The 21,341-nt window shown below is 39.4% G+C and overlaps 3 protein-coding genes across 3 annotated transcripts; 1 reads left to right on the top strand and 2 right to left on the bottom strand.

The window, feature by feature from the left end:
• Nucleotides 1–1,682: 1,682 nt before the first annotated feature.
• LOC149098481 (uncharacterized) lies at nucleotides 1,683–8,775 on the top strand. Its single transcript, XM_089278606.1, has 7 exons — nucleotides 1,683–2,123; nucleotides 2,665–2,759; nucleotides 4,793–4,949; nucleotides 6,222–6,285; nucleotides 6,621–6,991; nucleotides 7,240–7,420; nucleotides 7,931–8,775. Exons 1-7 carry the CDS (start codon nucleotides 1,683–1,685, stop codon nucleotides 8,005–8,007), a joined length of 1,386 nt encoding a protein of 461 aa, XP_089134732.1. The 3' UTR covers nucleotides 8,008–8,775.
• Nucleotides 8,776–9,682: 907 nt separating this feature from the next.
• LOC149098480 (uncharacterized) lies at nucleotides 9,683–16,006 on the bottom strand. Its single transcript, XM_089278236.1, has 5 exons — nucleotides 15,935–16,006; nucleotides 15,576–15,732; nucleotides 15,162–15,225; nucleotides 14,033–14,482; nucleotides 9,683–10,408 (listed from the first exon to the last, which is right to left on the bottom strand). Exons 1-5 carry the CDS (start codon nucleotides 15,946–15,948, stop codon nucleotides 10,311–10,313), a joined length of 783 nt encoding a protein of 260 aa, XP_089134362.1. The 5' UTR covers nucleotides 15,949–16,006; the 3' UTR covers nucleotides 9,683–10,310.
• On the bottom strand, nucleotides 15,955–20,458 carry LOC149098479 (uncharacterized). The gene is made up of 2 exons (XM_089278237.1): nucleotides 18,967–20,458; nucleotides 15,955–16,029 (listed from the first exon to the last, which is right to left on the bottom strand). The coding sequence occupies exons 1-2, from the start codon at nucleotides 19,687–19,689 to the stop codon at nucleotides 15,997–15,999; spliced, it is 756 nt and encodes a 251-aa protein (XP_089134363.1). The 5' UTR covers nucleotides 19,690–20,458; the 3' UTR covers nucleotides 15,955–15,996.
• Nucleotides 20,459–21,341: the final 883 nt, after the last annotated feature.

Genomic DNA, 21,341 nt, shown 5'->3' with positions numbered 1-21,341 from the left:
TTCGTGTTAGTTCGCATCGCATAGTAAAGAATATTCGAAGCAAATTCTTTCTTCAAACATTAAGGTTCGATAGATACGGACCGGGCCTTTTAAATTCCAGTTTACGTAGCATGAAGCGAGACTAGATTTTTCGCTTTTCTCTGAACAGCTGATACGCCTTCTCCATTTCCCCTGCAAAAATGCGCCCCCGTAGGACACAATGTACCAAAATATCTTCCATCAAACAAACTACACGCATTACCTCATACGAAATCGATTCTTCATAAGATCTCATAACATCTTTGAGCGACGACAAATTCTTCAAGGACTGCGCGCTCGGCCTACGAATTCTCGACGATGTGTCCTTCGTAGCTAAGTAAGGTCTGGGTAGCACTTTGAGGGGAATTGTGGGGTTCAGAGAGAGTATTGGGAAAGTAATTTTGATCACTGGCTTTGTGCAACCGCTTACGTTCCTTTTCAGCAAGCAAAAATTTGTAAACTTTGCGATCGAGTAATAAAAACCATACGTCCTTAAGATTATTAGCTCAAAATGTATATCGCGTGGTAGTTCAGGTAGCTGGGTAATCAGAAATGAACAATCTAATAGTATAAATCTATTAGTCGTTCAAAACTTTATTTTAAAACTGCTCTTCGCAGGCACTTAGAAAATGCAAAGAAGCAGCTACATTTTGTCAACTACACACTTGCAGGCTATCTACAACAGAATATAGATAGTGAGTAGCGTTGTGGGCAATAAGAAAACGGTATTCATGATAGAGCGCTGGTAAATTTATACTAAGACCCGATAGAAACACGGAACAAGGACGAGGTGTTGGCACAATGATGGCGCGAAAAGAGAAAATTTACCTTCTGACATTATACCTAATCATACCAAGTTTGGCTGCTCCGGCCCGAAGCTATCAAAAGGCACGATTAGGTATCAGCGGCGCATGAAACGTGTTAGGTCGAGCCATGGTTCGTATTTTGGCTAGACTTTGAGTTAAAGTACCCATGGTGAGACCAAACAAACTTGTCAATGATATGCCGCCGAAGCGTACCCAGAATTGTAAGATTAGATCAGTATTTATCGTACCCAAATTCGGCCAAAATTCCCAATATATTTATGTAGTAACAGTAATCTTTCAGGCGTTAAATTTATGCGGTGCGCGCGAGTAGTTAAGTTTTGGCGGGAAAGTTTTGACACCTTTAAGCCCAGAAAACATCTACGGCTGTTTTAAGCCCTAGCTTCATCGTGCCAAAATACCAGAAGTGTTGCTGTTGTTTCTAAGAACGTTAACAACTTAGCTTCCTACCCGATGTAACCCCAGACACGAGTGTCAACTTCCCAAATTTATTTTATTCATGAATTTCAATTAATTGTGTTGATCTGCTGCGAGTCAAAACTCGTCTCCATTGCATTTACATGGCCTGCCACAGAAACATAAAAAAGCATCTGGCTATAAATAAATAAAAATACTTATTATTATACCTATTTTTATTTTATGATACTGTTTTTAACTAATAGCAAGTTAATAATATTTACTATTTAGTGCAGCATAACACGTTTTATTGACAAACGAGACTTCGTAAAAAGCGATAAAACTATTGGTTAATTCAACTTAATTCCTGTATGATGTTACCTTAAATAAACACAGTGAGCATTGCAAGAAGAAGGAAAAAGTTAGTCATAATTTTGTAGGGAAATGGCTCTAAAGGTTTTCCTCGGTCTCTTTGTTACGTTAAGTGCCACAGTGGGTGTACGTTTACAATATCAAACCGATTGTGTTAAAATTATAAAAGATAATAAGTTTCCATTTGGGTTTTTTCCCGAAGGTCTAGAGCGTGAAGAGTCTGTTTGGGAAAATGTAGTTCGTAAAATCGCAAATGTCACAACTAATTGCCTTAAGGCTATTAAGGAGGACAAACGTCCTTGCGATCATGGGCCAAGGATGAAAATCACGTTCCCGGTCATCTCTCAGAATCCCACAATTCCACTGAAAGTGCTACCAAGACCTTACTTAGCTACGAAGGAAAACCCGACCAACGCTGCAAGCCAAATTTTAAGCGCTTGGGCTCAAATATGGAAGCTGTTTGTTTTTTCCTTGATGGCTGCTGCAATATCGGGAATCATAATCTGGTTTCTGGTAAGTATTAATAAAAGCCTTTATGTTATCATTATTTCACGCAAAACGGGGCAAAAGGCCGAGAAGCCAAGGGTTCTAATTTGTCCATCTAAGAACTCAGACGGAGTCAACTTTCGATCGTGTAAGTCACATTCGTATTTCTATATTTATATCGCTATTCTCATGACGAACGGTGTTCTCATGGCAAAATAATGGTAGGTACGGTGACGCGAAGCTGCTGCCCAGCGGGTTTTTTACTTCGTGAAGAACAGCGGGAGGGGGTTTTTAAAATGGGTCCAGGCTTGGCAAACGCGCCACTTAATGGGTGCATTAGTGCGTGATGAGCTATGGATGTGCGTTCGCTAAATATATAATTACACTGGTCATTAAGCTCTAATTAAATATTTAACTAAGTTAATCTAATTAACGTATTAGTGGAAGTTAGGTAGTTACTTAGTCAGTTATTCAGTCAAAATTAGTCGGTCAGTCGGTAGGTTGGTTACAGTTAGTTTGAACATTTAGCACACCGAAGTAACATTAAAATTATGTGCCTCTCTTGTAGGATCACAGAGCAAACTCCGGGAATTTTCCACAGTCATTTTGGCGAGGGACTCTTGAAGGTTTGTGGTGGGCAATAGTTACCATGACAACAGTGGGGTAAGGATTTACATACATGTTTAATTATTCTGTAAAAACTATTCAGTTATGAATATGTACATAAAGAGAATTCCAATGATTTTAAGGATAAGAAGAAAGGAAGACATCGTTTGTCGTTAGGAGTCAAAGCAGGCTCTCTGACAAAAGGAAATTTCAAGCGGTGAACGGCGGACGACAAAAACGGGAAAAACCCAACGCGATATTTAATTCTCTAACTTATTAAATTAAAACCGTCTGTTATTGAATTTCTAGCTTTGTTATTGGTTCTCGGATATTTATTAGTTTGCCACAAGAAGTAGACCTTTTTAGAAAATTTACATTATTTGCGAAATTTGAAATGGCTAACTGAAAATGGGTAAATATAAAAAGTATTTGTTGTGCAACAGAAGGAAAAATATCACAATTAACTAGCTGCTAATTAATACACGTAGTTTGAAACTAAAAAATACGGAATATGCTTGGAAATGTTTGTCTTATCAGAACTGAATGAACGAAAGCTGTAGCCATAGCACGATTGACGGAATAAACCGACAAATTATCCCTGTTTCACTCCGCGATCACTTCAGATCTTCATGCTAGACTTAAACGTCTAGTTGTGACTTACTAAAATATAAACATCGCTGGAGGAGACTATTACATTAGAAAGACTTGCTTTCCTCTGGTGTTCATTCAGGGGCGTAGCTAGGGGGGCTAGGGGTGCCCGTGACTCCCCCCTTTTGTAAGCCTTTTTTTAAGTAATCAACCTACAACAGGTGAGCGTAAGTAACCTCACTTTGGCACAGTGTGACCTCCCCCCCTTTAAAAATCCTGGCTACGCCCCTGTCATTTAAAAAATCTTATAATGAACAGCGTGTCACAAATTTTGGGCCGCTTGTTCATAAAACCGTTGTAAAAAACATTTATGCCAATCGCGATGGTTTGACGCGACATTAAAACAGAAAAACAGGGAGTAGCACAATTACTATCTCCTCGCCTCGTTGGTTATTTATCACTCGTATCTAACGCACGCCCATGGATAAGGCATTTTTTTTTTCCCGTTCTGTCTTCCGGGAGCGATAATAGCGTTACTTTAATTCGCAAACAACAGAAAATGATGCCCTGCAAACTGTCTAAATTGTGCAATTTATGCGAGAGGTCATCGTTTCCATTAGATTAAATTTTTGATCATTTGTTTAGGTTTGACATCTTAAGTTTTGACAGCTTTCTGACCTGTTTCAGTAGAGTTTATCCATTAATCAAAATACAAGAAAAGCGACATTGAAATTGATGTAACGACACTATGGATTTACGCGTACGACGCCTACACGCGTCTTCTTTGTTATTATTGTTCGTCACATTTTACTGAAACCATTAGTAACATGCCAAAAAGGGGAAAACTAAAAGCAGGTTTTTTTTCGAGCGACGGAGTACATTTGTATATCGGGTTCAAAACATGAGTTCCTTTTCTACCCGCGTTTATTTCTTTAAGGTCGTTTAGTTATGAGAATTTAACGGTACATCAGCATCACTCATCTGAACAGGAGAATGTGCCGTTTACGTTATAAAGAGAGATGCTCAAACCACGTGGACTCAAAAGTCAACTGATCTCCGCATTAAACTAACTTGAGGTGATGAGGTAAACACCTCATCTAATTCATCATTCAATTTAATTCATAATTCAATTGTTCGTTAATTCATTCATTTATTAGCCCCGAGCCCATATTTTGATCAATCAATCAATCAGTCAATCATAGATTCGTTCCAATGTTTGTTCTTTTCGTTGATTCATCCATTCGCCTGTTTATTACTCCATTCGTTCATCCACTGATTTATTCACTCCAAACTTTTGTTTAATCAATCAATCATATAATTGCTCATTGTTTGTACTGTACTTTTAGTTGATTTATTCCTTCAATCTCTTACTCCCTTCCTTCCTTCATTCCTTCATTCATTTATTCATATATCTGTTTGATCGTTCTTCGTTCGTTCATTCATTGCTGACAGTTACCAAAGTTTTAAAGGTACGGCTTCTCAAACATCACTTTTTTCGGTAGCTATGGTGACAAGACGCCGAAGTCATTCCTGGGGCGAGCTTACGCTTCACTCTGGATGTTTACTGGAATGTTGCTGACGACATCCTTTACTGCCCAGATCGCCTCCGTCATCACAGCTGATGGTCTCCGCCCTTTGGATGAGGAATTTGGTTACAACGTATGAAACCATTTTAAGCCTGGTTTTAACTTGACGCTTTGAATTTTTAAGGCCCAATTAATTCGGCTCAAAATTTGACATACTGTATTTTATCGCCTGTGCCATAAATTCAAACTAGAAAACGAAATTCTGCAACTAAACTATACGGACCGAGAAGACGAGACTAGCAAGATACTTATTATATCTCTACTGTGTATGTGTCCTTTCAAGTCACACCGAACGGCTTTAAATGCGCTACGTACGTTAATATTTTAAGGAATCGAAACGTTTTACACTTTTGTTTGTCAGTCGGAATGTTGAGAAAGGTTGATGATACATCACGAGACATTATAATGACAAAAACAGTCCAAATTTTTACTGGCCATTCAATAGAATATGGCCGCTTAATTGACAAATCACAAGAGCAAACATGAATTAATAAATAAGATGAAGAAAACAGTGCGCGCTCAGATCCAATGTTGGCAAACTGCAGGTAAAAAAAAATGTAAAATGTAAATCTTGTGAAGGTGAATTAATCAACATGACACGAGCATAGGACAAAGAAAAATTCTGAGTCCCCGACAGGAATCGAAACCCATGACCTCCCGAACACCGGCCGAGCGCTCTATCCACTGAGCTACGAGAACTCATGGAGAGCAAGGTCATTTAACTGAGTTTATGTATGACAGGTGTCCTGCGTACTGCTAGGATCAATGCTATCGAAGTCATCGTGAGTAGTGATAAGTTAATAAAGATGGTAAATTTTAAGCTCGGTAATGAAATGTGAAGGTGAATTAATCAACATGACACGAGCATGGTGGTCATGCACTTAGCTATAAAAGCACTAAGCTTAGCTAGTTTACAGGCATGCCACTGAAACAAAGAAAATAAATATTTCAAATAAACGTAACATAGTTAAAAATCCCAACTGGCAGGAGGCAGACCAGTTGGCTATTTACAAAACGTGACCGAGGATTTGAACTCGGAACTACCGAGAAACAAATCCCGCTAGTGGCAGGGTGGAGGCCTTGAGCCAGGGACCTCCGGATTACAACACCAGCGCCCTAAACCACTGGGCCACGCTCCCTCCTTCGTTTATATGTGAGTACGTGACACTGATACTGAATGCACAAACCGAGAGTGAGCGTATTGTAGTTTTTTTGTGCGTTCTCAAATTCTGGTTGTGTTTGCTGTGTAGTACATGGTCGGGCTTTTCATAATCGTGGACATGGTTCCAGGATTTTGGGTTGGCGATATCAGTTGTTTAACAAATCTTTTAATTGAATATTTCAGATCGGCGTGCCTTATGGAAGCAAGGAATTTTTCGCAAATCAACGCGAGGGAGCTAACTTGATAGGTATATGCTGAATATTCCGTTAGGTTTCAATTTTTATCTTTTACCTTCGCACGTTGATCAAGCCCAACAGAATTAATTTGAATCTTCTAACTATAATTTCATTTTATCAGTCTCCCTTAGCATCACTACAATTTGTGATGACGCAAGTAGTCAGCTTACCTACACATCCATCTATCTACTCATTCGTCAACCAATCGACCAACCCAAGCACCTTCACATCCAACAACCCCTCCCCCCCTCAAAAAAAAAAACAGTCACCTCAGTCATATACTAGGAGATTCATAACCCTAAGTTAAATTCCTACTATTAAAATTCTATTCTATTTTTATTCGTAGAATATTCTGCAGAGAAAGATCTATTTCAGAGTCTTCAGGACGGGAAGATCGACAAAGCGTGGCTGTTTTCCTGCAAGGAAAATGGGACAAAACGAGAATTCAAGATCGTCAAAGTTCTGGATGTCTTACCTATCATCGGAGCGGAAATTCCACGCAGAGTAAAAAGGTGGAGACTACATTCGAAATTTAATAAATGTTTGGGACAATGGGCAGAAAATAAGACAAAGGAACAGAAGAAGAAGGAGGAGAAGGAGGAGAAGGAGGAGGATGAGGACGAGGACGAGGACGAGGACGAAGAGGAGTCCTTGTTAAATGAGCTGGCATCTAACATCCTGGACGAGACAGACTCGGAAAGCAAAAACGTGGAACAGGTCAGACAGATTTTCTCACCCTAACATTTGATTCGCCCTTCAAGCACACATGCACTTACAAATCGCCATAACATTTGCATTTAAAGAAGGGCCTTCGTCAACTTTTTCATAATTCGAACTACAGTTACAATCCAACGACGACCTTCCTTACTAGACGTGGTAACCTTCGTACTAAACTGATGACAGTCGTACTGCTCAGTGAATTAGCAGAATGAGTTGTTTACTCGCGCACCTCATTTCTACCATAGAATCGCTGCGTTGAAAATTACAGCCACGGCAAATACCGTGATGTCACAGGAACCACACCTTCACATATGGGACTTACTGACATCCTGCTTTGCATCTCCGCTGGTCTTCTTGTCATCCTCTTGGCGGCAGGAGCACTGTGGAATGCTGTCTTAAAAAAAAAACATGCAAGAGTGCTTCCAGGTTTGTATTTTCTCGCGGTGCCCCTTGTTTAAGAAAATTTGGTAACCCACTGAGCTAAATCTTTTTAGTAGCCTCGGAGCAGGCTACCAAACGCCGCGACACGAGCAAAGGAGGAGTGCAAGAGACGAGAGATCCCCCTCCCCCGATATTAAGCCCTCCCCTCCCTCTCTCCCCCAATACTAATCCGACCTAAAAAAATCCTTTTGGACAAATGAAAAGCCATGATTTGTAGTTGGAATTTTGTGACTGAGTTTTAATTTCAACAATATTTAAATACATGGGAATTCAATTTTTGGAATCACCTCAGGGAAAGGAAATCGTTTCTAATATTCAGAAGGTTCTTAGAATCGAGGGTAAATTTGTCTTATCTTTTTTGGCAAGTGGAGCAGACAATTACTTTAAATAATCGCGACGTTGGAGAACTGTAAGGCTCAAAACGCCGGGCCTCCACGTTCATAAAAGTAGAGGCTAATTTAAGACAAGAACTGGGATGATGTCTTTACCTTTCAGAAGACAATGTTGACATCGAGAAAGCTAGCAGTGAGTATACACAAGAACTGCAAGTGACGACTTTCCCTCTGAACTAATGCTGTTGAACGAGAATAATCTGCAACAGCTGTTCCATCAATATCAAGCTTCCTACAGGACCTGCAGTAGTTCCTGTAACTAATTGTGTTTTAGCAGCAGCTAATTAACGATGAGCTATCATTTGGCAATCACGCAGGTAATTAAAGATAAGTCGCGCAGTCACGCAACGCCTTTTGCAATGAAAGGAAATTTGCGTGACGATATAAATTACGTATAAGAAGAAGACCAGTTACTAGATGGTAGGCTAATAGAACCTCATCTGGGAAGACTGGGTTATTCAGGAGCGCGCTCATGTAGACCGGAACTGACCTATTTCGCAGGTAAAGAAGCCTAAAAGTAGACCGGTCCGTAAAAATGGCGTGACATAGGCTTAGTATGGGATCTGCACGCTCCTAGTGATGGGCTCCTGATTTTTCTGTTTTCCTCGTTTAAGACACTGTTTACTTCCGATTTATCAAAACCCTGACGTAGTAGATCTAGGCCACCTCGAATTTTTTTTTTTTCGCATTTTCATGCTTTTTCCATTTTCAGAACAAACTAATGAAGTAGTTGGTAACCTCTCTAAGTCGATTTATCAACCCGAGTACCGGGAGCCAGTATTGAGTCACTATGAAGGATAATTATCAGGAAGTGAGCTGTTCCTCTTCAAGGAGACCCGGGGCCCGTTCCTCGAAAGTCCCGGAAACTTTTCAGGCCCGTAAAGCCATTTTTAATTTCTCTGTATCTAGCAACTGAGAGGTTTACACGCCTGAAACTTGTGTGAAAAGAACCTCTGTTGATATCAAGAATATGTGAATAAAATGGCGCTGTAATCATAAGGTTTGAGATTTTGCTCCGACTTTTCGAGACCTTCGAGAAACGCGCCCCAGGATTTCTTTCATTTAAGCCACAAGATATATATAGGATAGTTTGATTTGTAATGGTAATGCCAAAATGTTCAAAAGGGTTTGAAAAGCCTACACATTTGGAAGTATTCGTAACTATCAAAACACAACAATCACAAATTAAAACTGCTATAGACCTTTTCCACTCGCACGATAATGCGCGAACTAATTCCAGTAGTTCTCATCCCTCCATACAAGCCCCGGCCATTATCAGTTGTTTTTGTTGTTGTTGTTGTTGTTGTTTTAGGGGGGAGGTGGTTTGAAACAAATGGCAAATTCCACAGGATGGAGATGCATTTTAAGCGGATCAAATGCACCCAAGTGAAAGAAGGCAAACTTCCCACCCCCGCACCGCTCAAAATTTAATAGAACAGAATGAAGAAGTGTCATTCATCAAGTGTGTTTATCCTCCCATTTGTCACAATATGGTGTAGGCATTTCCTTGACAATGCTACATGATAGTAGCTTTTGATTTTCTTATCTTGTTTTATTCAATTATTGCCTTGGTTTTTATTGTCATTATCATTTTATTTTGACAGGCGCAGTAAATAAGTGTACAATATAATGCACTTTAATGATTAACCTAAGACTATACAAGAAATAAATATTTATATAAATACGTGCCATTGAGGAAATAAAGACGCAACAAACAGAAACTGTGAGATATTCGTTATTAAGATGATCAGCCATATTTTGTACATCATTTAATTCATTTGTAATGAACACTTTTTACAATTTATTGGCGTTACTTTTAGTTTATTTTACGTTTTTTTTTTTTTTTTTTTAGGTATTTTAAGCCATCTTTACTGGGTTTGATTATTCGCAGCTTTGGGCGTTCTCTTCTAAAAATCGTTAAATCCAAAGCAGCTTATTCAAGATGGTGCGAAATTTATGATATGTAGTAGTCTGGTTGGGAATTAGCAGTGTAGCCTTAATAATTCGAAGATGAATCCGAGCATTTCTCCACCTCTTAGTAACAGGTCCTCGTAATCATTAGACATTAGAATACCCTCACGTCAAGATCGGCTTGGATGCCTTAAAGGTGCTAAGTCACTGTTTGGTCATGTTGAAAACTTCAGCCTAAATGTTTCATGGTTAATCTTCATCCATAACCATCCTTGTTCCTTTATGGTTCATTTTTATCTCTTTGGTGCTTTTCTACTTTAGCAAAATACTACTTTTAGGTTTTCTTGAATTTAAAGGTAATCTTGTACGTGGCCAAAATAACTCAAAATGCCGAGACTGAGCTCATTTAAATACGATAAATCTCGGAGCATTTATGAAGTATAGAGAGACTTCCCATCCCCCATCCCCTTAACGCTCGTGTTAAGCTATATAGTGCTAAACTTATTCTCTAAATTTGTTTCGTTATCAACGTGACGGTCGTCATCGTAGGCCAAGATTATGTGACGAGATGTTCATTTCTCTCTTTCATGCTCCCTTGCCAATGTCACGCTCATTTCTATCGGTTCCTCTGTTGCATTTTTCCCGAAACTCGCTCTGGTTTCAACATAACCTGAGAAAAAATATAATCTTATATTAGACTGCGCTAGGAATCACTGTATTATAGATCATGCTATCAAAAACTATACGTTCTTTTCCCAAGCGAAAACATGCGCATTTATTGGCTAGCTCATACTGCTATGACACCTCAACTTATTTCCGGCCAAATGGCTGTGAAAACGCCGCATTGAAAATGTGTTCCAGGGTATTAAGAAATCACTGTTAGCCGCCAATAGCTGACGATGATGCATACAAACAGAATAATAAACAATTGTTGGATAATGTTTCGTGATATCCAGAATAATCAAGGTCGACGTAAGTTTCTTCACTGACGGCAAGCAACACAAAGCGCGCGAACTTGACATGATTACCCTTAGAAATCATGCACCGCGGTCATATATGACATAATTACCCGTGACCTTAAGTGTTCTTAACATGATTATTGTATAATCTGCAGCCAGATGACGTCACAGGTGCTGATTTCGAAAATTCACTGTACGCTTTCGGACAATCAGAAAAGAGATAGTGAATTCAATGTATAATAATGTGATGAAGCAAAGCTATAGCAAATTCTCGAACGTGATTGGCTATCAGCAGCCCGATTTGACCATTAGTTGGACAGTGTACGCGTCCTGGTTGTAATTGGACAGTACGCGTCATTTTGCGCGCGCTGTTGCGGTGCACTTTGTTGAGTAAGCTGCTGTGTTTTTCAGCATTCATAACGACGTTTAATCGTTCAGCGATCAATGGCCATCAATCGATGGTTGGTTCGTTTCTTGAACTTTGTCATAGTTTTGATTAATTGGTAACAGTACATCGTGTCGTCCAATTCAGTCTGTAATCATTCTCGTGATTAACAAACCGGACGACCGCGAAGCGGGAGTCCGATTTTGTTTATCACTCGTATGATTACAGACCGAATTGGATTCCACTGTCCTATTACCATTATTAATTAGTTCAATTTGCTTTGATGTTGTCGCCGAACTCTGTGTTTTCGCGCCTTTTCGCAAACTCCTTGTTTTGTTCTCGTTTGCGTAAATGTCTGCATGTTTAGTGAGCCTCTCACTCGAAATATTTTTGACCCTGTATTTGTGAGCAGAGTCTCAGTCGGTTTTCCTTTAATAAAACACAACAATTTATTAAGAGAACCACAATAAGCTTGTTTTTTTATATAATTCATTCCCTATGTGGCAGTCCTGTTGTGATGAGTTTCTTTAGATTTGACAATACCATATAATTCTATATCTTTGATAATAAATAACATAAATTAACCTTTTGTTTCGTTCACGAAAGAACGTGCGTTATTTTGAGCCCGCGCGTGTTTAGATACATGTATGTATGAATCATCGCTGTTAACGTATTTGCATATTCTATCAGTCTTTCGCAATCAGCGTCCTTGTAACGGTTACCGTAGATTTAAGCTTTCGTTCCGTTTTGCTGTAACTCTCTTGAGCCACCGGGTAAGTGTTAGCAATCAGGCGTCGAACTGCTCATGTTTCTTTTGTTTAGTTTCATGTTACGTTTGGTCACGCCTTTGTATATATTTCTAGCTTTCGAAGTAATTACCGACGAATGGAATTAAATTGTTGTGACAAAAGTGTCGACTGATACTTTGATAACGGTGAATTGTACAGCGAGCGAAACACCTTTATTTACTCTCGGCAATGTTTATAGCACAAGTGTTAGTGGGGCCGAGCAAACAACTGAAACAAATATTTCAACATAAACATAACATTGTTAAAAATCCCAACTGGCCGTAGCCAAATCAGTTAGCTATTTACAAGCGGGGCCCAGGATTTGAACTCGGGGCTACCGAGAAACAAATTCAGGTACATGTAGTGGTCAGGGTGAGACTCGAACCCGGGACCGCTGGATTGCGAGTTCGACACGCTGACCACTCGGCCACGCTGCCTCCTGATACTCAGATCCAGTCCACTCTGCGTCGGAGGAATTTGAAAACGGAGTTTTAACCGGTGGTGTAAAGTAAAATGCCGCTTAACTTTTTTTCCTGTTTTATTATTAATTATTTAATTGTAGGCAGTAAAGCATGTGAATGAAATACTGCTGTTGTTGTTTTTTCTTGTTTAAGGTATCAGTATACCCCAAAATTGACCATTTTTCAGAAAAATTGCATGTTTCTTTACTTTTCAGATAGATCTTATTGGGATCTTTCTTTCAAAAAAAATTTCTATGAGAAAAGATTGATTCTAAAACTTTTCTTTGCATTAATTAACTCTAACTGATAACTGTCAACGGGTTGTCACGAGAAGTACATTAAAAAGTTGCGAGACAGATTACCGCGTAGTACGATTGTCAAAAGTTTGCGTTTGGTATAGTAGTCGACGAGCTGTTCTGAGTGTTCTCCGTGCATAGACTGTTGATTTGAGCTTAATATATCGTCGAAGAAACGCAAAAGTTCGTGTCCATTTGTAAGTGCGAAGAAGGCACCACAAAGGAAAAGGCCAGGGCGGAAATGTTTCAAAAACATTCGATCACAATTGGGCTGATGCGTTAGCTGGCTAGCGACAAAAGTTCCTTCTTCAAGCAGTAGAAGTTGCTCGCACTGGACGAGGAAGGCATTTGACATCCTCTAAGCATTATTTCCTTGGCGCTTTTGCCGTTCGAAGCGGTAATGGTGCTATCTCAACTCAATCGGTATCTCGTGGGTTTGCTTTACGTTGTTTACGAGTGCGCTCTATCGTTACCTACGGCTTCTCTAACCTAAGGCGTTTTAAAATTTGAAAAGAAGAAACGGAAACAAAAACTATTTTCTTACTAACCTGGGCGCACGAGCGGTGGAATTCAGATCTTGCACAAGGATATTTGTCGCCAGAAGCAAGATTTGAGCCCTCTTTGTAATTGAAACGAACTCGGTATTGGTAAAGTATGATGAGCCTTCACTTCATTGATCAACGCGTCATTATTTTCACACGTTTTGTGTAATTATCTCATTACACCAGAAGAGCGCCCCAAAGTATTTTCCTTCGTATCGCGAAACAAAATTTCAGCGAGTGAAGCACACCTTTTGAGTTTGTTTTTGGCGAGGTTTCAACGTTTTTCGCAGAAATTTGGAGGGACCGTTGCCTGATAATCAGGCAAATGAACGGTGTCGAGGAATTTTTAGTTTTTGTTTCTTTCAAAAGTTATGACCATTTTAGGGAAGAGAACACATGTTTTGTAAACTCTCAAACTTTAACTGCGTGTCAAAAACAAACCAGACAAGTAATAAAAATTTCCCGACATCGCTTTTTAAGAAAAAAGTGCCAAGAAGACATAGCGATGTTGATCGCGTCCTCTCGTTCAAATCTGACCGGAAACGAACTTGATAAGTGAACCTCTGTACTTTGTGAAATAGGGCGCTATATTCGGAAAACCTAACTTTTTTAAAATAAATATTTAAAAATATATACTTTACTAGGGTTTGCGTCAAACGTCCGACCTCAAAGCAGCGCCAACGAATCATTTGGGGTATACTGATACCTTAAACATGTTTAACTTCATTAAGTCAAACTATTTGTTTTGTCAGTGCTCTCTCATAAGCTGCGCCTTTGAATGTAGCACCATCCAAAATGCTTTTCCCTGAATATATTTGTCGTGATAACTGGTTACAAGTTTATTTAACTATGACACAGTGTACCTTCAACAGTTTTCCCTTGTTTACGTGACCTGGTCACATCCCATACACTGCCAACAATCAAAGTTGCCGTTAGCAGGCCCAAAGATGCGTACAAAATAATGGCGGTCAAATCCCGGTGCTGGGAACTTTTCATCTGACTGCGTTCTCGCATCTCAATGTTGCAGTCCTCCTCTTCATAGAATTCTAATTCATCATCGTCGTCAATGTCTGTCAGTGGATTGATTTCGGGATGTTTTTCTATCTTCTCCCTCACACATTTCACCAAGTCGTCTTTTGTTGCAGATCTTTTTTTGATCACCTTCATACTGATTCCGACGATGTGAGGCTTCAGTGCTTCCAGAATCTGCTTATTGTCGGCGTCGTGATCGGCAACACAGGTGTAAAGGACAATACTGTGCAAGCCTTTTCCAGTTTGCAAGTGGGTTTTCAGATCTTTCAAGGAAGCCATCTCTAGGGAAATTCGTTAATAGAGTAAAGAGTATGAAACAATTTCCTCGTTTGGTTCCCAATATTCTCTCTTACGTCAATGCTCAAAAGGAAGTTCCCGGATGTTTTCGACGAATTTTTAGTCAAGTTAGAATATCTAATTTTCAGCCTGCTAGCTAACAGATTACAATTAGGCCCTCGTCACGCCGGAGAGATTTGAAACGGTTAGACTACGGTTAGGCCTTCCTCCCACGCTAATACGTTACGAGAACGGGGCTTTTCGAAAAGGCTCTTCAAACCAGAGTAATTTGAAAACACTGGCTTTGCGTTTTAGTGTGGAAGGAAAACATTTTGAAAGCGGAGCTGGGATGGCGTGATGTGATTTCACTGACCGAGTTTTCTTAAAACATAAGTCCAAAATGACCGGTGATTGCTGCGTCTTCAAATTTTTCCGGCGTAGTGTGGCCGGCGCCTTTTAGAATGATATTATGATTCTGCTATTCTATAAATTTCCTTTTTTAAAAAAAACAAACAAACAAAGGCATTAGATTACGCAATTCTGCGTCTTGTGGCCTAAGAACAGCACACTGAACATGAACTACGCCTTTTGTTTTGTCAGCCTATCACATTAAGCTTTTATTAGAACTAGAACTCATCATGTGGATCATAAACGACGACAAGGAAATTATTTCAGTTGAGTTACCTTTAATAGTTCCCCCTCTGAACTCCTTCGAAAAGAGATTCTTGCTGCCGACAGGCACTCCGATCTACAATACAAATAAAACTATTATGACCTCCACGCCTGGACTAGTCTTTAATGCAAAAATAAACAAATTTGTTTTGTCAATATCATTTTAATCAATCGTTGAATTTTAATGAAATGGAATAAGCGAAAAAATGAAATTTAATTTGTTCGCAATCAATTGACTTCCTGCTTTCCTGGTTAAAAACATTGGCACAGTGAGGTGATAACAGCTGAGTTGGTGCATATCTATCAATTGCTAACCTAAAATAAACTATTTAGCCTTGAAATCTTTATTTTCTGGAGGCGGTTCACTGTGTCGGTGTTCAGAGAGAACTAGTTGAGTCCTAACTAGCAAATGATCAGTATATTTACAGTTCTATTGAGGTATGTGTTCTGAGGCATCATTTCTCTCGCCGTCAATATAGATGAAACGTCTGCAGTGAATGTGGAGAGAGTTACCATACCAATGATCATCCAGACCGCCGCATAAATACGGGCCAGCAAAGACCTGGGTGATCTATCTCCATACCTATTGTAGGAACAAAGAAAGAAACGGTAAAAATAAAGGTAATGGCTGCATTTCGGTACTTGTATTGAAAATTGTGTGTCGTTCGGAAATTCCAACTCAGTTTTTTTTTCTTTCGTGAAATATATTTAGTAACGCGTTTTAATGAATGTATGTCCCTCTTCTCATCCTCTGATATTTACATAGTAGTTGTTTATTTTCTTACCCTACTGTTGTCATGGTAACCACTGCCCACCAGGTTCCTTCGCAAACCCCTTGCCAAAAAGACTATGGGAACTGAAGTGGATTCCGTCGACGATCCTGCAACAGAAACAACGCCAAAAATGATCAATTAAACAGGTTTTTCCCAATAAAATAGAAATAAAGAATTGTTTAAAAGAACTCATTATAAGTCACCAAAAAAATAAATTTTAAGGCCTTAGAAAGTCACCAGAAGTTGCTGAAGCAAAACATTATTGATAAAGTCACTAAAATTTTATTTGCGACTGATACAGTCGTGTGGACATGAAATACCATATCAAACTGGAATTTAAGAGCAATTAATTTATATTTGTGGAGGTGGAAAATTGGGGGAACATGGCGAAAACCCTCAGAGAAAGCAACAAAAAATTCAACAGAAGCATTACCATGTGCTGGCCGACCAGAACATGTGTCCCGCTAACTGGGAATTACATGAAGTACAGATGTGTACTGTCAGTAAAGCACCAAAAGTTTAATGAAAGTTCTAAACGTTACGAGGTCAAGCGCAGGCTTTAATTTGACATTAATATGAAGACATGATTGATCATCGCAGTTATGCACAAAACTTAAGCAGTTGTGAAATTAAACCTTGAAAAAAAAATTCAGGCCTGAACGGGATTCGAAACCATGACCTCTGTGATACCGGTTAGTGCACTATCAACTGAGCTATCAAGCCATATGGGAGCAGGTCACATTGTCAGTTCGAAATATACCCGTAGATGAAGAGGAATGCAAATGAATATATGAAAGATCATATATTTGAACTGCGGAGAAAGATATGAAGACATGATTGATCATGGCAGTTATGCACACAACTAAAGTAGTTGTGAAATTAATGGCTTGAAAAAAATTCAGGCCTGAACGTTCAGTTCACATACTGACCAGCGCCCAGATGGCTCGATAGCTCAGTTGGTAGAGCACTGCACCGGTATCGCAGAGGTCATGGGTTCGAGTCTCGTTCAGGCCTGTATCAAGAAAACCGGCTCAACATTGATAACAATAGGCATTGTTATAAGACCTAAAATTGGTCTTATATGGCCATTTTGAAACAATGGCGGTATAAGCTTCTAAATGCCCGCGGGAGTTTTTGAAATTTCCGATTACCATACGAGCGCGAAAGTTAAACGATCAGAGAGACTGAATGGAAGAGAAATTCTCCCGAGGGGAGATGGTACTGGTATAATCCTGTCGGTGCAAATAGTTGCGGTAGGGTGGCGGTTGTACACATGTATTTAAAAGTGAAAGTAAAAGCTGCCGACAAGTAAGGGGTTTTTGCTTTAAAATTGCTTCAACCTTGTAAACTCAAGACGCGTGGGAGTGAAAGTGAAGTTCGCATTTGGCTAGATTGCGAACAGGCTCTCTTTTGCTCTAAAACCCATAAGATCAGTGTAGGATGAACGCGAAAATAGCGAGCGCGATGATCAAGCGGCAAAAGCCGCTCGCCTCGCGCTCCCGCTGTTTCCGCGTTCTACGCACGGATTGAAAAGCAGGAGGAGAGACGACTGCTTTCAGTCGAGCATTCGGCCAGAGATTAAAAGCTCTTAACAGCGCTTCGAAGCTCGCGCATCTTTCCTCGCCGACCAATTGATGTCCACAGTGTTTTCTAGCGGAAAGAAATCAGGGAACAAATATCCCACTATTTAAAATCACAGACGCGATGTTTTAGATAGCGTTTCTCGGCTCTTTATTAATTTTCGCTTTACTCTCGACGTATTTTTTGTGAATCACGACTCCACCTTTCTAGATTTGTTTACTAAAATTGAGTTCATTCAAGTGTAGCTTAATTGTTGTGCCGAAAGTTTTCCGAACAATGGCGATGATTTTGGTTTGGCTTTGGACGAAGTCCCTTAGGGCTACCGAGAACAAAAGGCCATTCACTTTTGTTCAAAGTGAGATGTTGAGCCGGAACAATAGACCATTTCTTTTTCTTTTTCTTTTTCTTTTCTTTTTTCATTTTTTTTTTTTCACGCTTTAATTTCACAACTGCTTAATTAAGTTGTGTGCCTAGTTGCGATTATCAATCATGTTTTCATATCTTTCTCCGCACTTCAAATGTATGATCTTTCATGTATTTATTTGAATTTGACATTAATGTCACCAAAACTAGCTGATTTTATTGGCTGAAGTCGATTAAATAGTTTAACTTTAGCGAGAAATGAAGGGAAAACACGAGCAAATGTTGACAGCTTTTAATAAGTTCAGTTCAGGCTCTGGGTTGAAAAGCCAGATGGCGAAACAAAATTCTCCATACAAACCTCCTGTCCGGTTATAATAAAACTGAACTAAAAATAAGCCTGTTACTACGCGCGATCTACCAACTGCTGAATTTTAAAAAAAAAATTAACGCGCGCTTATTTTTTCGTAGCCCTTTTTCCACTGCGGACCAAAATATAGCTGTTTTGAAAACCTCTTGATCCTTCATTGCGCCCTTGATGCATTATGCAATATACGTTTTTAGTTACGTGGTTGTTCACATAAGTGGGAGGCGAACGCCCAACCAAATGCGTCACAGTTTCTCTTGTTAACGTATACTTGTCTGAAATAATCATGAATACTGAGATAATTGGTTCCTCAGAAGGGTCGTTTATGACAACCGAGCAACTGAATAACCATCTCTCCTAATAACTGAGAATATTAATATGACTACATACACAGAACAAAGTCTTCACAATTTAGCTGGCTTTAAGAAAAAATATATTTTTATTTACCTAGAAAAGGAAAGTTTAATGAAAATTTAATGATGATTTTGCAGGTTTTAGGTTGACTTTTGCCGGCTGGTAGAACAACTTTATGGCAAAATTCGCAGACCTCTCGGGTGAATTGCTCTAAGTTTTCTAATGAACACAGAATTCTACAACAGAATTGTACGCTTGAGTCGATATCCCAACCGCCTTTTTCATCTTGCTTAATGAACGTGGTACTAACAAAGCACGTTTGACCAATGCTATATAGAAAATGCACACTGAGCTTGTCGAACAAACGGATAACAAGACTTACCAGCAGCCATATGATAACTCCTGATATCAGCGTCCACGTGATGCAAATGCACAGTGTTACCCATAGGTGTTCAACAGACTCACCAAGAACCGTTAACATGTCATGGTCTCCTTTCTTCATAACCAAATACGACGCGGGTGCGTAGAAGGCGTACACAAACCTCTTCTCGTAGTTTTCTCGTTTGGCGAAAATGGGATATTTGAATTTTATTGTGACCGAAGATGGTGTCAAGGAGGTTCTCTCCGTGGAGTTCAAGCAGGTTTGTGTCGACATGTTCAAGAAAAATTCCCAATGCTTTCGGTTCCATTTAAATATGGGCCTCTCATCACGAACGGTCCAAAACCTTTCGTCATTCCAGCTCACGGAGATTTTCCTGAAGCATCTGCGGGATCCCTTGAATTTTCTTCCTGTTTCATTAGAATTCAAATTTCCACAGCACAACTGTTGTATACAAGATAGGTTAGCAGCCAATCGCTTTTCCGCAGAGTTACAAACATCTATAAGTTCTTTTACACAGAGAACGTTGTAAAAATGTGCTGGTACAACGCAGGCACTTGCTTCGTCGCAGCAACCTTTTAAAGCTCTCGTTAAGTTGAAATTTGTTGCTTGCGCTTCATTTCGCACATGGCACAACTTCTGACAAGCGTTGTTGAGAGGTTCCCCTATCTGAATTTCACAGACGACTACACTGCAAACTGCAGCGAAAAGGGCTATACTCCTCATTCTAACGAAGGAGTAAAATTTACATTGTCTCAGGATACGATAACGGCTTAGTTAAGCACGAATGACATGAAAAAAATCTCCAGATGTTCATCGGCTTAATATGTTGAAAAGCACGCTTCCCGATTAGCATGTTAAAACGTCAATATTATGACACGCCATCGCCTAACGATGACTTTTGAGAATCATAGCAAACTTCGTTCATCTATTATTGCCATTTATCGCACCGCAGCCGGGTGGGTTCTCTAAGTTCACCCGTAATCCTTTTGCTTTCATTTCCTTTTATAATATGAAATATGAAGTAGGCATCAGTAAACCGTACGTTCTTGCGACCAAGCCGGATAGTACCATTTACAGTCAGACCGGCTGTTGTTCGGACGAAACTCCACAAAGTTGTAACACAATGTTGCGATGCACCGTTTTCACGGTAGCCTTATTGATATTCCTAAACTACAGGAAATGTTTACATAAGAAAAGAACTCATTTCCCAAACGGGAGAGAATTTTTTTCCAGCGGCTCCAGCAAATTGGCCGCCGAGACGTCCTCAAGTGAAAATACTCAATATTGACTGGCACTTTTCACGATTAACTTTCTCATTTCCATTTGTACATAATGTCATCCAACGTTGATTGCAGTTTCGGTCTGAAATTGCCTCCCATACATGTTGGACTATATTGAAGTGCAAATGCGAAAAACGTTATTGGCTCCCGGCAAGTAGTCAAATTCCACTTTTGAGTTTTGATAATGACGGTTTTCATAAGAAATAATACTTCTGGTGTCAAATACGGAGAAAACAATTGTCCCGTGGACGACGGTCTATCAACAGACTGCGAGAAATTGGCAACAGGTTGAGACATTTGAAAACTAGCAGAGCAAATTTGAATTTGTAATCAAAATTCTCAGATCAGCGATCTCAACTCAACTCAATTCAACGCTTATCTCTCTAACTTTGCTGATAATAAAACTGTCAACCAAAGTGAAATAATTTCTCCCTCTTTGAAACACAAATATTATTATTTTATTTTATACAGGAAAACAAAAACCGGTAAAAACTCAGACTGAACTTGGAACATTACGCCGCAAAATGGCAGAGTTCCGTTAAAAAGAACATCCGGTTTGACTGCAAACAAAACTACTAAAACTCAATGCCCGTGACAAGTTGTCTACATGAATTCGTTTAGTTTTATGTCACATACTTTTTCTAGAGGCAAATTGAATAACTTTATAAACTCTTTTACAACAGGAGTTGTTACTGAATTTTAAATTTCGTGCCTTATGCTGCTATAATATATAGTCTTCAAGAAGATGTGTACCCACGTTTCAAATTAATGAATTTTTTGGGGACAAGAAGCAACTGCAGGACGATAATTCATGCAGACATAACGAGAAAAAAAAAACCCATCACCTTACGTTAATTTATACACCATATAATAATTATGCAGCTGTCTGACGTGCGATCGTCTCCTTTAGAAACACAAAAAGGACACGAGTTGTCAAAAACATGAACAGATTCTGGAAATCTAACAGCTGAATAACAGGTCTCCAAAGCTTTTGGGCTGGAGGAGATATTGTAATATACTATCCATCTTTAAACGATAGTTTTCTGGTTGGCCACCGCCATGGTCAAGGAAATGGTACACGCAACGCTCCCCCCA

Source organism: Orbicella faveolata, unplaced genomic scaffold (assembly GCF_042242905.1).
Source record: "Orbicella faveolata isolate gen_17 unplaced genomic scaffold, um_ofav_v1 contig_46, whole genome shotgun sequence".
NCBI lineage: Eukaryota > Metazoa > Cnidaria > Anthozoa > Scleractinia > Merulinidae > Orbicella > Orbicella faveolata.
The sequence above is the reverse complement of the archived record's forward strand: the minus strand, read 5'-3'. Positions and strand labels throughout refer to the sequence as shown.

Excerpts from the sequence above, each read along its gene's own strand:
- LOC149098481 (XM_089278606.1), top strand. The coding sequence starts at position 1,683 with ATGGCTCTAAAGGTTTTCCTCGGTCTCTTTGTTACGTTAAGTGCCACA. Across the intron at positions 2,760-4,792 it reads GTTACCATGACAACAGTGGG|CTATGGTGACAAGACGCCGA; the intron begins GTAAGGATTTAC and ends TTTTTTCGGTAG. Across the intron at positions 4,950-6,221 it reads ATGAGGAATTTGGTTACAAC|ATCGGCGTGCCTTATGGAAG; the intron begins GTATGAAACCAT and ends TGAATATTTCAG.
- LOC149098480 (XM_089278236.1), bottom strand. Across the intron at positions 15,226-15,575 it reads ACACATACCTCAATAGAACT|ATCGGAGTGCCTGTCGGCAG; the intron begins GTAAATATACTG and ends TTTGTATTGTAG. Across the intron at positions 14,483-15,161 it reads CAGAGGGGGAACTATTAAAG|AGATGGCTTCCTTGAAAGAT; the intron begins GTAACTCAACTG and ends GAATTTCCCTAG.
- LOC149098479 (XM_089278237.1), bottom strand. The coding sequence starts at position 19,689 with ATGAGGAGTATAGCCCTTTTCGCTGCAGTTTGCAGTGTAGTCGTCTGT. Across the intron at positions 16,030-18,966 it reads GAGTTATCATATGGCTGCTG|GATCGTCGACGGAATCCACT; the intron begins GTAAGTCTTGTT and ends TTTCTGTTGCAG.